Source organism: Gouania willdenowi, chromosome 9, assembly GCF_900634775.1.
Source record: "Gouania willdenowi chromosome 9, fGouWil2.1, whole genome shotgun sequence".
Classification (NCBI taxonomy): Eukaryota; Metazoa; Chordata; class Actinopteri; order Blenniiformes; family Gobiesocidae; genus Gouania; species Gouania willdenowi.
This window is the reverse complement of record NC_041052.1, coordinates 37,127,308-37,146,666: the sequence shown is the minus strand read 5'-3', so window position 1 is coordinate 37,146,666 and position 19,359 is coordinate 37,127,308. Positions and strand designations below refer to the sequence as shown.

The 19,359-nt window shown below is 38.6% G+C and overlaps 1 protein-coding gene across 4 annotated transcripts in view; it reads left to right on the top strand.

Moving 5' to 3' along the window:
- The window catches only part of myo1ha (myosin IHa), a 29,704-nt gene that overhangs the window by 9,315 nt on the left and 1,030 nt on the right, over positions 1-19,359 (top strand). The window contains exons 6-30 of one of the 4 annotated variants that reach the window (XM_028456753.1): positions 1,774-1,953; positions 2,038-2,136; positions 2,210-2,323; positions 2,399-2,470; positions 2,542-2,661; positions 5,072-5,139; positions 5,218-5,323; positions 5,394-5,474; positions 5,633-5,724; positions 7,663-7,757; positions 7,859-7,905; positions 9,777-9,857; positions 10,074-10,179; positions 11,324-11,441; positions 11,524-11,637; positions 11,752-11,828; positions 11,898-11,966; positions 13,006-13,090; positions 13,168-13,330; positions 14,637-14,720; positions 14,805-14,898; positions 16,749-16,804; positions 16,876-17,011; positions 17,098-17,168; positions 19,193-19,290. In XM_028456753.1, the coding sequence (XP_028312554.1) occupies positions 1,774-1,953; positions 2,038-2,136; positions 2,210-2,323; positions 2,399-2,470; positions 2,542-2,661; positions 5,072-5,139; positions 5,218-5,323; positions 5,394-5,474; positions 5,633-5,724; positions 7,663-7,757; positions 7,859-7,905; positions 9,777-9,857; positions 10,074-10,179; positions 11,324-11,441; positions 11,524-11,637; positions 11,752-11,828; positions 11,898-11,966; positions 13,006-13,090; positions 13,168-13,330; positions 14,637-14,720; positions 14,805-14,898; positions 16,749-16,804; positions 16,876-17,011; positions 17,098-17,168; positions 19,193-19,290 (2,426 nt within the window). Of the gene's footprint in view, positions 1-1,773; positions 1,954-2,037; positions 2,137-2,209; positions 2,471-2,541; positions 2,662-5,071; positions 5,140-5,217; positions 5,324-5,393; positions 5,475-5,632; positions 5,725-7,662; positions 7,758-7,858; positions 7,906-9,776; positions 9,858-10,073; positions 10,180-11,323; positions 11,442-11,523; positions 11,638-11,751; positions 11,829-11,897; positions 11,967-13,005; positions 13,091-13,167; positions 13,331-14,014; positions 14,146-14,636; positions 14,721-14,804; positions 14,899-16,748; positions 16,805-16,875; positions 17,012-17,097; positions 17,169-19,192; positions 19,291-19,359 lie in introns of those variants that run through there. The other 3 variants (XM_028456752.1, XR_003674761.1, XM_028456754.1) reach the window with 3 other exon arrangements.

The window sequence follows — 19,359 nt, the reverse complement described above, 5'->3', positions numbered from 1 at the left end:
GTGTGCTGGCACGTCGCCTTAGCCAATCATAATCGCTCACCTTGTGTTTAACCCACCTCCTCACAACAGTCGAGTCAGAAGCCGGGGATGCTTTCGGATAACATTTCATTTAATCAATGCATGTAACGCACCGCATTTAACGTTCAGTAACGATAACGGCATTGTAACGGCGTAAAAAGTAATTAGTTAGATTACCCCGTTACTGAAAAACAAACTGCGTTACATAACGCTGTTATTTTAAATGCCGTTATTCCAAACACTGGGGAAATGTAGGATTAGTACAACCAGCATTTTTGCGGAAAACAGTCCAATCTGGCAACAATGACTTGTTGCATTGTTTCTGCAGCCTGCCGATTCAAACAGACACGGTGGTATTTGTCTACTTCTTCACCAGCCAAAATGGCTAGTACGCTACAATGTTACCCGCATTTGGCAGATTGGCGGGTGTTAATTTAAAGCCCTGGTTAGGGTTAAGGTTAAGGTTAGGGGTTAGGGTAACAAACAACACTTAATGACAGCCTTCATGACACCTTATTCATGCTAATGACAGATGTCACGTCATAATAATGACAGCATAATGTTAGCTTTTATTTATAAAACTTCAAGTAAAGTGTTACCAAATTTATTGTTTTTTGTTGACTAATATAAACTATGATGTTCAGATTGGACAAAATCCGATCAGAGCTAAATTTCTTTCATGGAATTTATCCAATTTAAACTACTTTTGTTGCGTGAAAGGCGGGGCAAACCGGTTGGTGATCCAATAGAAAGTAAGCAGATTGTGTTTAAATGGCTCATGTGCTCTAACACATTGACTCTTCTGCTTTATAATTTAAAAATCTTAACATCATTCACTTTTCTCAGTCCTGTACCCCTTCAAACATTTAACCTTGAGCCATGTACCCCCTACTCCTGCACACTTAAAAAACACAATACTGTAACGTCATATACATTGTAGCCTACAGTGTAATTTTCTTTGAATTTTACCTATCCAGTCGAGGAATAATATATAATAATACAAAAAAAAATGTTGTAAGCACACAAGAAATTATCTTGTTCTTTTATTTTAGAAAAATAAATCTACTAAACATTTGTTGATTGAACATACAGCAGTAATACAACGTATTCATACAACTCGCTACAACTTTACAGTGTCACATCCACGTTCATGGTTTGGTTTTTCCTGGTTTTATTTTGACACTTCCTGTTTTGGTTTCTGCCACTGAATTTGAAAGAATCTGAGTCTTAAATCGTTCTCCAAGCAAAGTCTTCTTCTATATTTAGTTTTCATGTTTTGTATGAGCTGAAAATCCACTTCCACACATGTACGTGGTGGCAAACGGCATCAAGCACGTTTGGATAGCGCAAAGCAATGTACTGTAGCCGTTGCCATATTTTTGGTTTTTGAGATTGAGATCGTTTTTCTGTCACCGCTATAGAGGGTAGTTTTACAGGAGCCAATGTGTAATTGGTGGCAATGCCTGTAGGCTCCTGACTGCTGGTCCATTTATATTACAGTTTCCAATGTTGTCATGCTGTCATGCCATGACAATTTGCATCTCCCACTTTGGGAATCCCGGCTATAACTGAAATAGTCCTGATGACTACATTTTTACTGAAACTTCATTGCATTTTAGTTTAAAGACTATGACTAAAACAAATTCAAAACTAAAGAATGAAGTCAAAATGAAAATATTTAGCTTCTGTGAAGCTACAGAGAGATAAAAACTTTGCTCTCGACCAATGACCATGTTCTCCTGATAATGTCTGTAGGGGGAGGCGGTTGGAGGCCATATTTTGAACTACTTACTGGAGAAGTCAAGAGTTGTGCATCAGAATCATGGAGAGAGGAACTTCCACGTGTTCTATCAGCTTGTGGAAGGAGGATCAGACGACTTGCTGAAGCAGCTGGGCCTACAGAGAGACCCCCAGCTCTACAAGTATCTAACGCAAGTATGTGGAAGGTTGTGAATCAGTTTTAGTGGAACGAGTACTTTGACAGGTTTATTTTTTCATTGTGTTTAATGTTTCTGACAGGGAGAGTGTGCCATTGTGTCTTCAATCAATGACAAAAATGACTGGAAATCAGTCAAAAACGCGATGCAAGTCATCGACTTTAACGAGGTTGATACTAACGTGAGTGTTTTTCAAAGATTTACAGTTACTTAAAGGATAGACAATTGAAATTAAAGCAACATTGTTTCTGCAGCACTTGTTTGGGATTGTTGCGAGCGTGCTCCATTTAGGGAACATTCAGTTTGTCTCGGACAGTCAAGGCCACGCCGCCATAAACGGCAGCGCTGAGCTGGGCTGGGTATCAAATGTGAGAAAGTGCAAACATTCCTCAGATTCTGAAGGTGTATCAACCCCGTCGCTCATTTTACCGTTACTGTCACAGCTTTTAGGTTTGGACGCCGACGCTCTACGAGAGGGACTAACGCTCAGGAGGATTGAAGCCAAAACTGATCAGGTCCATGGCTGTTTCCTGTTTGCGTTTTGTCTTCATGTTCATACTGACAATGTTGATGTCTCGCCGTAAAGGTTCTCAGCCCCTTCACAACTGATCATGCCATCTATGCCAGGGACGCCCTCGCCAAAGCCATCTATGGTCAGACCTTCACATGGTTGGTTAGCAGGATCAATGAGTCAATGGAGAACAAGGTGAGGAACAATATTATTATTATTACTAGTACAGTGCCTGTCTGAAGTATGTATTCATATAGTGGGAGCTTAAGTAGGGTTGGCAATTATGGCCAAATGAGTAGCTGTACACACAGACAATAACAGTAGACGCTGTTCGAGCCGGTAGATTCGGGAATAAATCGGCGCTAAGCCGCTTTGCTCCAATTGATCGACATTTTTGCCGTGAAATAAAGCCGAGTCACGTAAAGCAAACAACTCTTCGGTGTAAATGAGATGATAAAACAATGCAATGTATATCACGTCTGGTGCGTGCTCACGTAGCTACTCAAGCTCTTCAGCGGTTGGCTCCGGCCATACACGTGACTCTAGCTCGCCACTGTGATTGGCTTTGGCACGCACTGGAGCAGAGCTGTGCTGTGATTGGCTCTGGGCGCACACGTGACTCTCGTGGCTCTGCTTCGCTCGCAGTAGACAATTTTATGAAATTATTCATTAAAAGTACTATTACAGTCCAAACAAATCCTCTGTTTGTCTGAGATATTGGAGGCACACACACACACACACACACGCACGCACGCACGCACGCACGCACGCACGCACGCACGCACGCACACACACACACACACACACACACACACACACACACACACACACACACACACACACACACACAGACAGACAGACAGACAGACAGACAGACAGACAGACAGACAGACAAAGATTCCTTGCTTTAACAGATAGATTATTCTAATATTATCTCAACCAAGCAGGTCATATTTTCACTGGTGTTTATTTTATGTTTGTTTGTTTGTCTGTTAGCAGATTTACCTCAAAAGTACTTCACGGACTTTAACAAAACTTTACACAAAACCTGCTAAAGCTCAATATACAGAAATCTCTATCTGTCCTCTTTGGGGAAATTTCAAAAGATATATTATCTTGGTTAATAACTGACTGATCTTTATGGATTTTAATGTTGGGTTTGGTTCTTCAATTACTCCACAGAGTTTCCTCCGGATGGGATACAGATGGAGCATTTATCACAATTTTTCTAAAAAATGGGGGTGCTTCGTTACAGGGTTTTTGTTACATTTCAACTTTTTGTTGTTATTTCACATTTTATTCAGAAATCTTTCCATTAAAACCTATTGGAGACAATCATATTCAAGAACACAGGCTACCTTATATTATACAGTTATACTGACTCCGAGGGGTACTAAAGGCACATGTTTTTTGTATAAACAGTTTTTCAGGAAATGTACTTTGATCTCCTGACATGTTTCGACTGTCAACTGCCAGTCTTCTTCAGAGGCGTCTGCTGATCGCTTTGATGTTTCCTTGACTTCTGTGTAATTATTCCAGCAATATCCTTTTGTTTTCTTTTTCAATAATATGTTCTGGTTTAATTTATTCAGGGAACAATTATGATTGTTATTGTTAGAATTATAATATTACACGAAAGTCAAGGAAACATCAAAGCCCTCAGCAGATTCCTCTGAAGAAGACTGGCAGTTGCGGTCAAAACATGTGTGGAGATCAAAGTAAATTTCCTGAAGAACAGCTGCATGAGTAAATTAAACCTTAACATATTATTCAAAAAGAAGACAAAAAGCTGGAATTACGTATCTTTTGTGTCATAATTTCTGCAAAGAGCATTCTCACTGGCATGTTCTCTGGAAGTGCAGTCTCTCGAGTTCAATTTAAATATTGATTTAGTCACTACAATTCTTTGTAGTTTCAGTTTATTTTAGGCCTACTCGACACACAATGATTGCTTCTTTTCTCCTGTCATGAGGGTAGACATGTCATGTCTTCTCACACAGATGTTACTTCTCAATGGCTCATTGAACATCATTTCATCATCTAGGTCTGGGCAATATATCGAGATTCAATATATGTCGTGATTTCTATTTTGGTGATATAGAAAATATCAATATCGCCCAAATCAATACTTTTTATTTTATAGCTTGTTTTATGTAAAAATACTCATTTTAGGAGTTGCTGTTTTCACTACTTCTCAGAACAGCATTAAAAGCACAGCTAGTGCGCCCTAACCAAGACCTTCCCCTAAACAAGCCACACTATAGAATTCACTCACACGTGCTGTCCCTGAGAGGAGAAAAAGCCAAGTGTGACACATATTGCTCAGCTGTTTGTTAATAAATGTGCCTTGTGGCATTTTTAATCTGCAAATTTAACCCAGAACTGTCTTTCAGGTCAGACTGAGTTAAAAATATGGAGATTTGTATTGCATTATGTCTGCCTTTGCATTATGTCTGCCTTTACTCAAAAACAGCTACTAAATGGACAAATGTTTTTTTTTGTCTATTTATTTAAAAGTTTATTGTAAAGTTGATTAAGACTAGCTGATGAAATGAGTGGATTATTGAGGATGAGCTTTTAACCGATGACATTCTCCGTTTGCCAGGACCCGTCACGCAAGACCGTGATAGGTCTTTTGGACATATACGGCTTTGAGGTTTTCTATTCAAACAGGTATGTATTTATAATCTTTATGCTGGACGTGACTAATTCTGGCTACTTATTGCGATGTTTCCTTTTTGCTCTTTATAGCTTTGAGCAGTTCTGTATAAATTACTGCAACGAGAAGCTGCAGCAGCTTTTCATCCAGTTGACGCTCAAGGCCGAGCAGGAAGAATATGAAGCTGAGGGCATTGAGGTAACATGGAAAAGTCAAAATGATTCAACATTTTCATCAGACAGACTTCAAACAGTTTTTCTTTTCTTAGTGGGAACCAGTACAATTCTTTAACAACAAGATCATCTGTGACCTGGTTGAGGAGAAACACAGAGGAATCATTTCAATTCTGGTGCGGCTCCTTTGATCATCTTTCCCTACTCACGTTGTGTGTCAGTATCAGATGTTTTAGGATCTAAGATAAGCCGTGCAGCAACAGAGCAGACGTTTGTTGGATGATCCATGTCACCGATGCTGATGCATCATCATGTGCCCGTGATCATTCTGCAGGATGAGGAGTGCCTCAGGCCTGGAGATGCCACAGATCTTACCTTCCTGGAGCAGCTGGAAAATAAGATGGGAAACCATCCACACCTTGTCACGTAAAACAGTGTTTCTCAAACTCAAGTGCTCACTTTCTCTTATTTCTGAATCCAAGTACCTCCTTTGTCTGCTTAGAAAACTGTTTAAAAACAACTATAGAGCATAATGACGGAATGAACGAGTGATAACACCAGGGTTTGGGTCATTTTTTCAGTTACAATTACGTTTTCAATTACAATTCAATTATATTACAATGACAAGAATTTTTTCCAGTTGCAATTAAATAACAATTATTTTATATCCTCAAAAAGTCAATTACAATTATGTCCTCAATTAATACAATTAATCACAATTACTGAGCCAGAAATAAATAACCTGATAAAAGTTATCATTCCTCTTGTGTTAGCTTTCTGTTAGCATCTCTAATGCTAGCAGGTCCTAAATCAGCTGTAAAATACACATAAACAAATATCTATCATCTAATTTATTTCCTATCAATTGGTTACATTGTTAGGCTTCATAATCAATGAAAATATAGGTTTTAATATTTATGGTGTGGGTGTCTGAGCATTTTTTGTGTCAGTATACCCCTAGAATTACATTTTTTTAATGGTAAAATGTGGGAAAGCTTGATAGCACTGTATAGAACTGTGATACAGTTCCCTAGTTTTGCATTAAATTATAATTGACAATTTTTGTAGAATGTTCATGGTAATGAATGTACAATTACAAAGTCTATCTAAACTCAATTACCATTGAATTTACGATTACGACAGCAACTGATTTTTCAAAATTGCCATTGTATTTACGCTATAATTTTAATTAATCATCAATTACACAATTACAATCATAATTATGCCATAATTGTAATTAATAATCAATTACGCAATTACAATCATAATTGACCCCAACCCTGGCCTGGATAACACATATTTTAAAGAATCTCATTTTGTAATTAAGTGGGAAAAAACCAGTATTTAGTGCCGTGGTTCCCAACCTTTTTTAGATCTTGACCCTATTTTGATATGAAGAAATTCTCGTGACCCCAAATAAATATTTTTTTTTCTGGAATTCGTTTTTCTCATGTTTGAGCTCAGTTTTTTTCTTCTTTTACCGCATTTTACTAAAGCTAGATTTATATTTCACAAAGTGAAAGTATAGAAATACAGTTGTTTAAGATTGTTTTAAATTAAATTAAGTTAAATGTAATTAAATCACCACCTCCATATAAACAATATTACCTACAGTACTTGTACATGTGTATATATCCATCCTTTATTATTATTATTATTATTATTATTACAGTGTTTCTGGTTTGTTTTTTTGTTCTTTGCACCATCCACCAAGCTAAATTCCTTGTATTATTTTTAAACTGTACTTCGCAAATAAAACTGATTCTGATTCTGTTTACAATAAATAAAAAAAATAGATTAATAATTACAAAATTTCAAAAATCTGTTCCAGGCGACCCTTCATGGGGTCCCGACCCCAAGGTTAAAAAACAATGATTTAGTGGCTCCTGAATAGATTTATTATATAGTTTTTATCATTTCAGGTCATCTCACGCCTGGGGTGGGACCAAGACTGACACTTTATTTTTTTAATTTTTCACTTTCTCTCCCTCTCTCAAATGCCCCCTGTAGTGCCATCGCGTACCCCTAGGGGTACGCGTACCCCCATTTGAGAAACACTGACATAAATTAATTTTTTGATTAATATGATGGTTGAACTTTTAATAAAAGATGCTTAAGTTTGGGGAAAAGCTTATCATTTCCCAGTTGACCACGCATCACATGGGGCTTTTCTAAAAATTCTACTAAATTGGAGAAAAACACGATTCTGAACAAACACTGTCATTCTTCTTTCCTCTGTAAATCTTTCTCCCCTGGGAGCAAACCAACAGCCTTCATCAGAGTTGACTTGTCAGCTCATGAAGAGGAAGGAGGATTAGGATTTGTCTCATTTCATTCTGTCTCTCTCCACCTCTCTGAACGCAGGCACAAACTGGCTGACAAAATGACACGTAAGACTCTGGAGAGGGGAGATTTCCGCCTCTTGCATTATGCCGGGGAGGTGACCTACTGCGTTGTGGGTAAAAGGACCCACAGTCTCACACACCATGTCTAAAACCTTTTCATGTTAAATGAATGGACACTTTATGACTGCAAATGTTTGTTTTTATTGATCTTTCAGGATTCTTGGACAAAAATAATGACCTGCTATATCGAAACATAAAGGATGTAAGTTTTCAGTTGTTTGTGAAGCTTAAAGAGATTTGAATATGTTAATGCACATGTATCAAATTTAAAACCCGGGGACCAAATCTGGCCCTGCAGAGCATCCAATGAAGACCAGTGTCTTCATTGGATGCTCTGGATTGGATGTTCCAGAGACCGGGGACCCCCTCTGTAGCTGAAGGTGGCTGAACACAGACATGAACATTGAAGAACAGTCATGTGAAGACAGGGATTTTTGGGGTCCATCCATAAAGTCAGCAAAATGATGGTTTATTGTTCTAACCATATTTATTTATTTATTTATTTGAATAATATCCACTGTTATACAGAAAGTTTTTTTTTATTATTTGGGCCATAGTATATATTCATTTTAAAGATGTAAATCATTGTTTTAATAAGAAATATAATGATTTAAAAGTGACCAAAAATGGTGGAAATGGTGGTGAAATGGGATTTTAAAAACCACAGAAATTGGTTAAAAGTGAAAAAGGAAAAAAGCAGCCAAAGTTAAACCAATATTAGCTTAAAAGTGGCATAAAAAAGTAGGAACAATTAGTTTAAACTGGAAAATAATGGACACGCCAAATAGTGAATGTGAGTAAAATAATCATGAAATATGGTGAAAAGATGTCAAAAGTGACAATAATGGGTCAACATATTAGACATTGGGTGGGAAAAGTGGTGGAAATGGTGTCAAAAATGTCTTAAAAGTGGAAAAAATGTGCAGAAAAGGCATTGAAATGTGTTGGATAAGTGGCAGAAATGGGAGTAATGTAGCAAAAAAGCATTAAAATGAGCAAAAACATGGAAGAAAATGTGATGAAAATAGCTTAAAATATGGCAAGTTTGGTGTAGTTACAGAAAAAGGGTAAAAACTAGCAAAAGTGGGCTCAAATTGTAAAATATTCTTAGTTTCATGAAAGCATCTGACAACCCCATCTCAGCGTCTCGCGACCCCAAATGGTGTCCTGACCCCAAGGTTGAGAGCCACTGGTATAGATTATCAGATAAATCAGTTGTAGTTATTACTGTCCCTTAAAGTCACAAACTCAATGAAACTTCAAAATATTTGCAGGGCTTGCATTTTACCCTCGCCCATATCGCAAATTGTGGGATGAACTCTTGACTCTTTTTCTAAAATCCAGCTATTTCTAACAAACAATCCTTCAAAGTGTTATGCAACATTCGATTGCACTCGGCACGTGCATATATCCGACAGAACGTATTGGAAAAGTACAACAAAACGGCCCTTGAGCTGTGGACCCCGACTCGGGAACTTGGGCAGAATCAATCAACTTGGGGTAAAGAAGCATGTCAATTTTTTTCTGATTTTTAAAAAGATTCTCTGGGGTCCCCCATGCTTGAGTATGATTACACTAGCCTCAGTTGCTCATCTCTTATGAACACCTGAGAAGAGGGTGGGTAAATGATTGTTCTATTACCATATACGGAAGTGATGAAAAGTCATGTGAAAGTTATCACCTGATGTCACTAACCAGTACAGACAGTGGTATGTGATATTTCATCATTTTTGTGTGAAAACTACACATATTACAGAACACAATGATGGCAAGAAAACATAAAAGTTGTAAAATATGTTTGAATTCCACTTATTTCTTACATTTTGCATGATTTAAATGTTATTTCCACTGACATAAATGAACGTTGTCGACATGCATATATTATCATATTTGATGAAAAATGATCCGATTTGAGGGGCCCTGTGGGACCCTAGAGAATCTTTTTAAAAGTCTGAATAAAATGTACATGCTTTTTTACCCCAAAATAAACACCATTTCACTGAGGGAGGGTGTTTTCCTTCAAAAAGTGTTATTCAAAGCCACCTTAATATGTGTTTTTCTATCTTCCTGCAGCTGTTGTGTCAGTCTAAGAACGCCATAGTGAGAGAGTGCTTCTCTAACAGAGGCCCAGAGAGCAAAAAGAGACCAGAAACGGTATGTTTACCCCCTTCATAAGTCTCTTCAATGATATGTACCGGTAATTGTATTAAATGTAAAAAGATCAGCATCTTTAATAAGGACTGAGAAGCACCCTGAGGTTTGTGTGTCCTGGTGTCAACAGCAGTCTGGCCCAGTCATCACTCATCATTAAAGCATATGTCGTTGACAGAGGAGCTGTTGGGGATTATGACCCTCCTGTTGTGTCTGTAGGTGGCAACCCAGTTTAAGAGCAGCCTGCTGAAGCTGACACAGATCCTATTGGCTAAAGAGGCCTGGTACATACGCTGTCTAAAGTCCAACGAGTCAAAGCAGCCAGGTATAATAATAAATTACATCATGTTTTCAACGGTTTATTTATTTGTCTGTTAGCACAATTACGTCCAAACTACTTGATGGATTTTACAATTTAATTGAGCAGACGCTTTTATCTAAAATGACGTACAACAGTTAGGGTTAAGGGACTTGCTCTACGTCTTACAGTGATGGCACAGGTTGGAATAGAACCAGTGACCCTCCGATTACAAGCCTGCTCCCTAAACCGTTACGCCACCACTGCCCTACTGACAAAAAAAATGTAACCAAATATCGATCTGGATCAATTTACTGATTCTATATCAGTTTGAAAAATCTAAATATCCCTGTTAGAGCCCGATATGTAACAATACCCTAATTGTTCAATAAAACCTGAAATGTAATAACTGGTTAATTATGTACTGCTGTAGAGTGTAATATCATACACACTCTATGATGTAATGAAATGATTATACTATTAGGGGAAAAATATTTTGCCTGTCCTAAAATGTCAACCACAGCAAGTTGTTGCAAAATGTGAACCCCTGGTATAGACTTGTTACATTTTGGGCAAAAAGTTGTTTTGTTTTTGGGTTCAGCATCTTATTACATTATTGATCAGTTGTAACATTTTGGGTTTTATTAATTTTTTTTTAATAACATTTCGGGCTCAGCAGTTATTACATTTCAGGTTTTATAACATTGTTTTATAACAATTTGAGTATTGTTACATTTTGGGTCATTGTTCAATAAAACAATCCATATTTCTCATCGTTTGCAAAAATTCTAACATTTATATCCTGGTTTGTAATTGACCGATTTTTATGCGAATTGGTGTTGGTTGTTTCCTTGTTTACTCATCAGTTTCATTCAGATTAGATCCATAATAGCCATTTCATCGTGATTTCCAAAAATGAATAAAAAAATCTGGGTGTCCATACATTTGGGCCTACTGTATCATGGTTATTAATGGGAATGGAACGTCTTTAAAGTGTAAATGATCGTGGTACCATGATCAGAAGCATTGATCCAGATAACTGACAATATCTACAAAGATGAGATTTGGCACTTGACGGAAGTTTGCGCTCTCTGAGTGCTCTTGGTTATTTTATTTTGGACAACGATGAGATACTTGAGGATGACTAAAGCCTTACCCATAATAATCCCAGGTGAGTTTGATGAAGCCCTGATCAGACACCAGGTGAAATACCTCGGCCTGATGGAGCATCTCAGAGTCAGACGAGCTGGTTTTGCCTACAGGCGCAAGCATGATGTCTTCCTAAAGAGGTAAAGAAACCAAAAATCATACACTTGCTCACACACAGCCAGACATCTTTGCTTTTATCTAAAATGTGTTTGGTGTTTACAGGTATAAACCTTTATGTCCAGCAACCTGGCCCCACTGGTTAGGTCTGCCTGCTGATGGAGTGGAGGTGTTGGTCCAACATCTGGGATACATGCCAGATGAGTACAGAATGGGACGGTAGGTAAATATGATGGGCGGATGGTTGAGTGGAATGATCCATCCATCCATCCATTGCTGAGTTACAGTACACCTCAGAGCAAGGCCAACAACTCTTTCTCGTGTTTCTTTTAGAACTAAGATATTCATTCGCCATCCTAGGACTCTCTATGCGACAGAAGATGCTTTTGAGAAATGCAAGCATGAACTGGGTGAGTGGAAATCCTAAAAGTCTCCTCATCATGTATGCAGAGTATTATTATTTGCCTTTGTATTTGCAGCATCTCGACTCCAGGCCAAATACAAAGGATACAAGGCAAAAGGAGAGTACAAGAAGCAAAAAGAAGCTGGTAAAAGCCACAGCATAGTCCTTTAGGGAAAGCTGTTTGAGCATACATTTGATATCAGTGATATCAACCTTAGTTATTAATTTCTACTCGTACTCAAGTTCATGTACGGGTTATTCTGTGTAATTTCAAGAAATGGCCCATGCTAATTCTGAAATTGTTCTGTGATTATTCAGTTGGCACACTGTACAGTTTTAGTTTGATCGGACGAATGCTTGGCTTGGATATGGCCAATTTAGTGAGTAGGGTATGTGTCGAAAACTGAATTTTGGTATAGTAATACAGCTCCACCTACTCTCTCACAATATACAAAAATATATCTGGTGGACATGCCAGCGCTTCAAAATAGGAAAAAAGTTTGTTGAGGTTTGGACCTAACAACTTTACATATACCTCAGCTCGCTGTAGTTTGATCAGCTTTGTGCTATGGACATAGACGAGTGGTGGCCTGGTGGTTAAGGACGCTGGGCTTGTAATCAGTTAAAATGTCACCTGGGCCATAGCTGTGGGATGTTGCACAATTCCCTTAATCTCCAACTACTCCCACTGCTCTTCAGGGATGGGTAATATGCAGAGAACAAATTTGTATATGTGTAAAAACATATATGTCAATAACAAAAGGCAAAAGCCCCGGTTTGCTCTAATTTCATCTTGAATTTAATAGACTGTTCATATCACTAATGATTAATAGGTTCTTGGCTGACAGTCTCTTGAAATAAAAAAAACCCAACCTTTTCTTTACTATTTACTATTACTAGTAGTATTATTAGACCGTTTTTAGTCTACGAGTGGTGCTAGTAAAGCTAAAAGATTCACTAATATTACTTGTAGACCTAATGCAAATTAACTAGGAGGGATTATAACTAAATCTGACTCCATGATTGGTTGGAATACATACTTGTACTCCACCTTTGAGCACCAGTAGAGCTTGACAAAATTTTTATCAAATTTAAGGTTAAACGACTTTTCATAAGGCACAGCAGTGTACAAATTGTTCTACCCTATACCACCTGGAGTATATGTAACCATTCCACGTTTGTAGCGACAAAGATTGAAACCTGTTGGAGAGGAGTCCAGGCCAGGAAGGAAAAGGATAAAAGAGCCTGGGCCGTAAAAGTCATCAAAAAGTGTGTGAGAAGATCAACGTTGCACTGTGACCTTTTTCCTGCTCTGTTACATCCTAAAACTGTTGTTTCTCTTTCAGGTTCATCAAAGGCTACATGACCAGGGGAGAAGCAAAGAGCACAGATAACTCGGAGTACTTGGCCTTTGTAAGACAAAACTACTTAAACAGGCTTAAAAATAATCTACCAAAGACAGTTTTGGACAAAACCACATGGATAACTCCACCACAAGTAGTAGCTGAGGTAAACAATTAAGGAAATTGTTATGATATAAGGTTTCTTTTATTTAGAACTTTTTTCAGGAACTTTACTTTAATCTCCTGACTTTTTTCGACTGTCAACTGTCAGTCTTCCACAGAGGCATCTACTGATTGCTTTGATGTGTCCTTATGAGTTATTTCTGGGCATGGCCAATTTCTGTCAGGTTGGCCACGCCCCCTGTCGCCCGATGGTCTCTGGAGAAGAGAGTCCCAGGTGTGGGAGAGTAACCATTTTCTGTTGATGTTAAAGCTCCGCCTCCTGATCTCGATGGCTTCTTTTATTCAGCATTTGTGTTTGTTTTCTTCTGTCCCAATTATTAACGTTAAGCTAATGCTATGCTATGCTATGCTATGCTATGCTATGCTATGCTATGCTATGCTATTGCTAATGCTAATGCTAATGCTAATGCTAATGTTAATGTTAATGCTAATGCTAATGCTAATGCTAATGCTAATGTTAATGTTAATGTTGTGCGACACAGGCCAGCGCCTGCATCCTTCACTTGCATCTTCTTCAGAAAATGCAAATATTCTAGTTAGTAATGTGATGATTTCTAGGTGAAATTGGCTGAAGGCATTATAGGCCTTTCAATTGTTAATTTCTTTTATTGTGATATTTATTGACTAAAATGTGCAAACTGAGACTGATATCCGTGTGTGTCTCCAGGATCTCTGCTGTGAAGTTGTTCCCAGCACACACAGGGGGGCAGACATCACCTGCTCAGTAGCTGATCCTCTTCCACAGAACTTTAAATGTGCTTCTTAAATTCCAGTGTTCACACATCCAAAAAGCACGACATTGTTTTGATCCATCTCAGATGTGAGGATACTGATTTTCATCCTGAAAAACTTGTTTTCTTGTTTGACCCTAGTGGGCGGGGCCTGCAAAATAGGAGGGCGTAAAAGGTTAATGATGATTGAATTCAGCCGCTGGATTTATTAAGAAATGATTATTTGTACGCCGGGATTGGTCAGATACAAATGTTTCATAAATCACACGTCCTGTCATACGACCAATGTGCACTCAGATTTGCACCTGTTTTCAGGCAAGGTTGATAAATTAGGGCCACTGAGTTCAGACTAAGGGTGTCCTGACATCATTATGATATCGGATATTTGTCCAATGTCAGCAAAAAATGAAAAAAAAGATTATTGGATTGTATCGGCCTGCATCGAACCAATGTCAGTATCGGCCAATACTGACGCCTGCGACATCAGTATTGCATCGGAATTGAAAAGTTGTATCGACACACCTCTCTCATTCAGACTCTGTATTTGATTGTTTTTAGAGTTCAGAATTGCTGCGCAAGATTTGTTATCGCCTTATGGTGCGAAAGTATGTAAAAGGAATCACACCTCAGAGAAAAGCAATGGTAAGAGACATCCTCCTTTACAGCTGGATTTTACACATTAGTCATTATGAAGAATTTAACTTGGTCAATTTTCTTTGATTCAAGTTTCAAACCAAGATAATCACAAGCTCCATCTTCAAGGGCAAAAAGGAGAGTTATCCACAGAGTGTCGCACAGCCCTTTGTAGACACCAGAATCAGTAGGTATCACTCAGATTCATTCCTCATGTCATTCTAAAGCACATGTGTCAAACTCAAAGCCCAGGGGCCAAATCTGGCCTGCATCAGAAAATTAAAATAACAAAGAAAACTTGAATTATTGTGTAAATTACCAAATAATCCAGATGTAGATATCTCAAATTCAGCAACTCCACAATATCTTTAGAGGAAAGCAAGGGAGCTTTGTCTGTCTGTCTGTCTGTCTGTGTGTTCCTCAAATATCTCTGTGGATCAGGCTCAGAATGACCTGAGACTTTCAACATGGCTGCTGCTTGGTTCAAAGATTTGTTTGGACACTCCACTGGAGCGGCTTCACTTTTTGCTCGTTTTGGGTGAATCGTGTGTGTATGTGTGTGATTTTAAATTTACATTAGGAATTAAGTGTTTACAAGGTCAGTTTAAAGAGGATTTCACTTTTATTCTGAACTAAGGAGAAATTAAAGCTCCCATGTAAACATGAGTGTCTCAAAGTTTAACTCCAGGCAAAACTGCTTTTTCCAAATGTATTCATTTAAATATATGAAACACAATAGTTATCACTCTACACATTTCACAACAAACTTAAATGCCCCTGACGTCAGACGCAACTTAATTTGTCCATTAATGGAAAAAGATACTTAAAGGCACACTGTGTAACTTTTGGCAACTAAGGGCGCTAGACCGGTTACTTTCACGCAAGCGAAGGAGCTGAAGGAGCAGCCGCCACCGCCGCTCCCCTCTACCCGCTGCTGGAGGCCCGGCGCTCTGCCCTCCTCGCCGCGTCGGTGGCGGTCCCCCCCACTACCTTGCCTCGTCGGCGGCCCCCTTTGCCGAGGGTCAGCGCGGCGGTTGGGGTTGGGGCAGACGGGCAACTCCGCTCACACCGGGTCGCCCGTCCCCTCCGACCCGTGGCGAAGGGGGTCAACAACGGCGGCGAGGCCAGGAAGTGGGGGGGGGGGGGCGCCACCAACGCGACGAGGCGGGCCAGCTTCTCCGACGGCAGGTAGAAGAGTGCGGCGATGGCGGCTGCTCCTTCAGCCCATAGACTGTAGCCACCGTGCGAGTTTAGCCCCACTTTGCACCCCAGCCCTGAGAGCCAATCCTTATTCTGAAGTTACGGATCTGACTTGCCGACTTCCCTTACTAAAGAATCCATGTTTAAATGAACTATTGTGGCGATTTGTGCATCATTAACCCAACACGGAACTACCATATTGTGCTCTTTTGGCTGTAAACAGAGGCTAACTCGTTTCAGCTGCCCACAACAATGGTGCCGGGTTGGGAAATGCCCGTATGTTGTGACGTAATGTGGGAACTATATATATCCGAGCCTGTGGTCATGTGACTGCTGTAAAGTGAAACGTTCTTCAGTCATTATCCAGGTCACATGACCTGGCCAAAGACGGTCCGTCTCTCCAAACTTACATAGTCTGTATTTCAAGAGGGAAGCCGCGCTCAGAGCATTGATACTGTCAAGCGTTGTATATTGGTCTGAGAAATCATTTAAAATAACTCATATGGTCAAAAAGTCCACTGTGTGCCTTCAACCTCCCACTTTTCTATAGTAATACATATTTCCTACGGACACTGCACTAGTATCACATGAATGCAGTCATTTTAAATTGCAAATTCTGGAAAGAATTTTTCCACCAATCTTGTAATTACTCACAAATAATTCCACAAAAATTGGTAACAAAATCAAAATTTTTTACGTGAATTGAACTGATAATGAAAACTGGGGCACAATAATGTTAAAGTTTTTCTTTTTTCCTCACCTAAAATCTACGGCCCCTGAACTAAAACGAGTTTGACACCCCTGTTCTAAAGGGTCTTACGTCCTGTGCTTTTCTAGGTGAGCAAGACATAAACGCGAAGGTTCTCCAGATGATTCGCAATGAGCGCATTAAGGTGGTAAAAATGGAGCTTGAGGTGCAGTTGAGATTGGCATCAAACTCAGTGTGTGCTTTGTGTTCCTGCAGTACAGCGTGCCGGTGATCAAGTACGACAGGACGGGATTCAAACCCAGACCACGGCAGCTCGTCCTCACTCAGACAGCTGCTTACGTCATAGAGGAAGCCAAGATCAAACAGAGAGTGCTCTACACGTCTTTAAAAGGTCAACTCAAACAAAGACATGCACATTTACTTCCAGTGTATTGATCTAAATCTGAGTTTTAAATCTTGTTTTTCTCACCATTGCAGGGATTTCAGTCAGTAACTTGACTGATTGCATCATTGTGTTCCATATAACATGTGAAGAACCCAAACAAAAGGTAACTGAACTTATGAGGTACATCATGCACCGCTGCTTGTTTGAGGAGTTGATTTAGCTATTTTAGCTTAGTTCTTTTATCATATTCAGTGAAAAGTGAAAGTGTAAAACCAATCAAGTTTTAATGAAATGTATTGATTTCTTGTTTGTTAAGATGATCAGTATTAAAGAGAGACTATAAGTGGATAGCAACAAAATCAGTCTGTCACCATAATAATTTGACAGCATATCATTATACAGCACAATATAAATCAGTGCATTGATCCGGATCTCCTTCAAAATTTAGACCTAAGGCCTAAGGCAGGGGTTCTCAACCTTGGGGTCAAGAGATTCTGGGAGGGAGTCGCCAAATGCAAGATTTTTTAACAATTTTAACCCACTTTTGCTTATTTGTACCCTTTTTTTTATTTGTATTTTTTTTTTTTGCAACTACACATTTTTCCACTTTCAAGGCAATTTTGGCACCTATGAATCCTTTCCACCACTTTTCCCCACCTAATGTCTGATATTGACCCATTATTGTCACTTTTAACCTCTTTTCACAATATTTCATGCTTATTTTATCCAATTTAACCAGATTAACAAAGTAACCAAGAGATGAAAAACAAATTGGATGATGGGAAATATTTTTTAGTGCATTTTACAGCTGATTTAACACATGGGTCAAAACCGACCTGTTATCATAAGAGATGCAAACAGAAAGCTAACATAAGAGGAAGGTTAAGTTTTATGGGATTTAATAAAGCCTCAGTAATTGTGATTAATTGTAATTGACTTTGAGAGGAAAAAATAATAATTTTAATTTTAATTGTATTTTGAGAAAATGCCGGTTAACTTAATTGTAACTGAGTTCTGATTGAACATGGATAATTGAAGGCAAAATTGTAATTTATAAATGTAACTGACCCCTTAACCCTGAATAACAAAGCAACCATGAATCTATCAGACGGGCATCCTTATGCAGAGGTGACAAGTAACGAAGTACAAATTTAATTCAATTCAACTTTATTTGTATAGCACCTATCGAAATATAAAATTCATAATAAGAAAAAAAAAAGATCCACATGAACATTCATTTAGCCACAGTGGGAAGAAACAACTCCCTTTTAACAGGAAAAAATCTCCGTTAGAACCAGGTTCAGAGGTGGCAGCCATCTGCGTCGACTGGTTGGGGTTAGTGGACAGAAGGACCAACAGAACAGGGTAGAGAGATAGAACATCAGAGTGTCTCAGACTAGTTGAGCTGTGAACCACAGATCAGGAACTGTCATCATCAGCTTCACGACACCTGAAACAGAGCAGAGAGAGAAGGACGAGGAGAAGACACTGACTGCAGAAAAACATGATACATTATTATCAAGTCAGCCTGTCTTGGCCTTGGGCCTCACTCCCAGTGGCCTAGTCAGAACTTATTATAAAAGTGACAAATCTCTTCCCGTTTATTGGTAAGCTAACAACGACTCCAAGGTCTGTAAATGCGACCGTTCACAGACGAGCCCACGTCCGCTCTAGTGGTTATGTTATGTTATGTTATGTTATGTTATGTTATGTTATGTTATGTTATGTTATGTTATGTTATGTTATGTTATGTTATGTTATGTTATGTTATGTTATGATTCAGTCCTTAGTAGTTACGTAGTTTTTCCTGGTATCTGTACTTTACTTGAGTATTTTTTTCCCCACTCTTTACTTTTACTCCTTTCTTTTTTAAACAAATATCTGGACTTTCTACTCCTTACATTTTAAAAATGAACGCGTTACTTTTAAGACATTCAAAGAAGACGTCATGACGTAAAAAGACGCTTATTATTGAAGGGACTTTTGTCTTTTTAGTTTTTTTACTTGCGTACATATAGTAGTATAGTTGTACTTTTTTTTATTTTTACTCAAGTAAGGGAGCAACTTCAATACTTTTACTTTTACCAGTCCTTTTTTATTCAAGTACTTTTACTTGAGCACTGAATACCAGTACTTTTGCCACTTCTATCCTTATCAAATCTTTTTTTGTCTGACTTTCTGTTCTAGGGTGACCTCGTATTGCAGTGTGACCACTTGTTTGAGTTACTGACCAAACTCAGTGTCATTGCTAACAAACAAAATGCAATTCAAGTGGTTAAGGGCAGGTGAGACTGGATTTTTTTTTTTTATTTAAAAAATTGATGGTTTGCTCACACAAGTACATTCCTCATGAA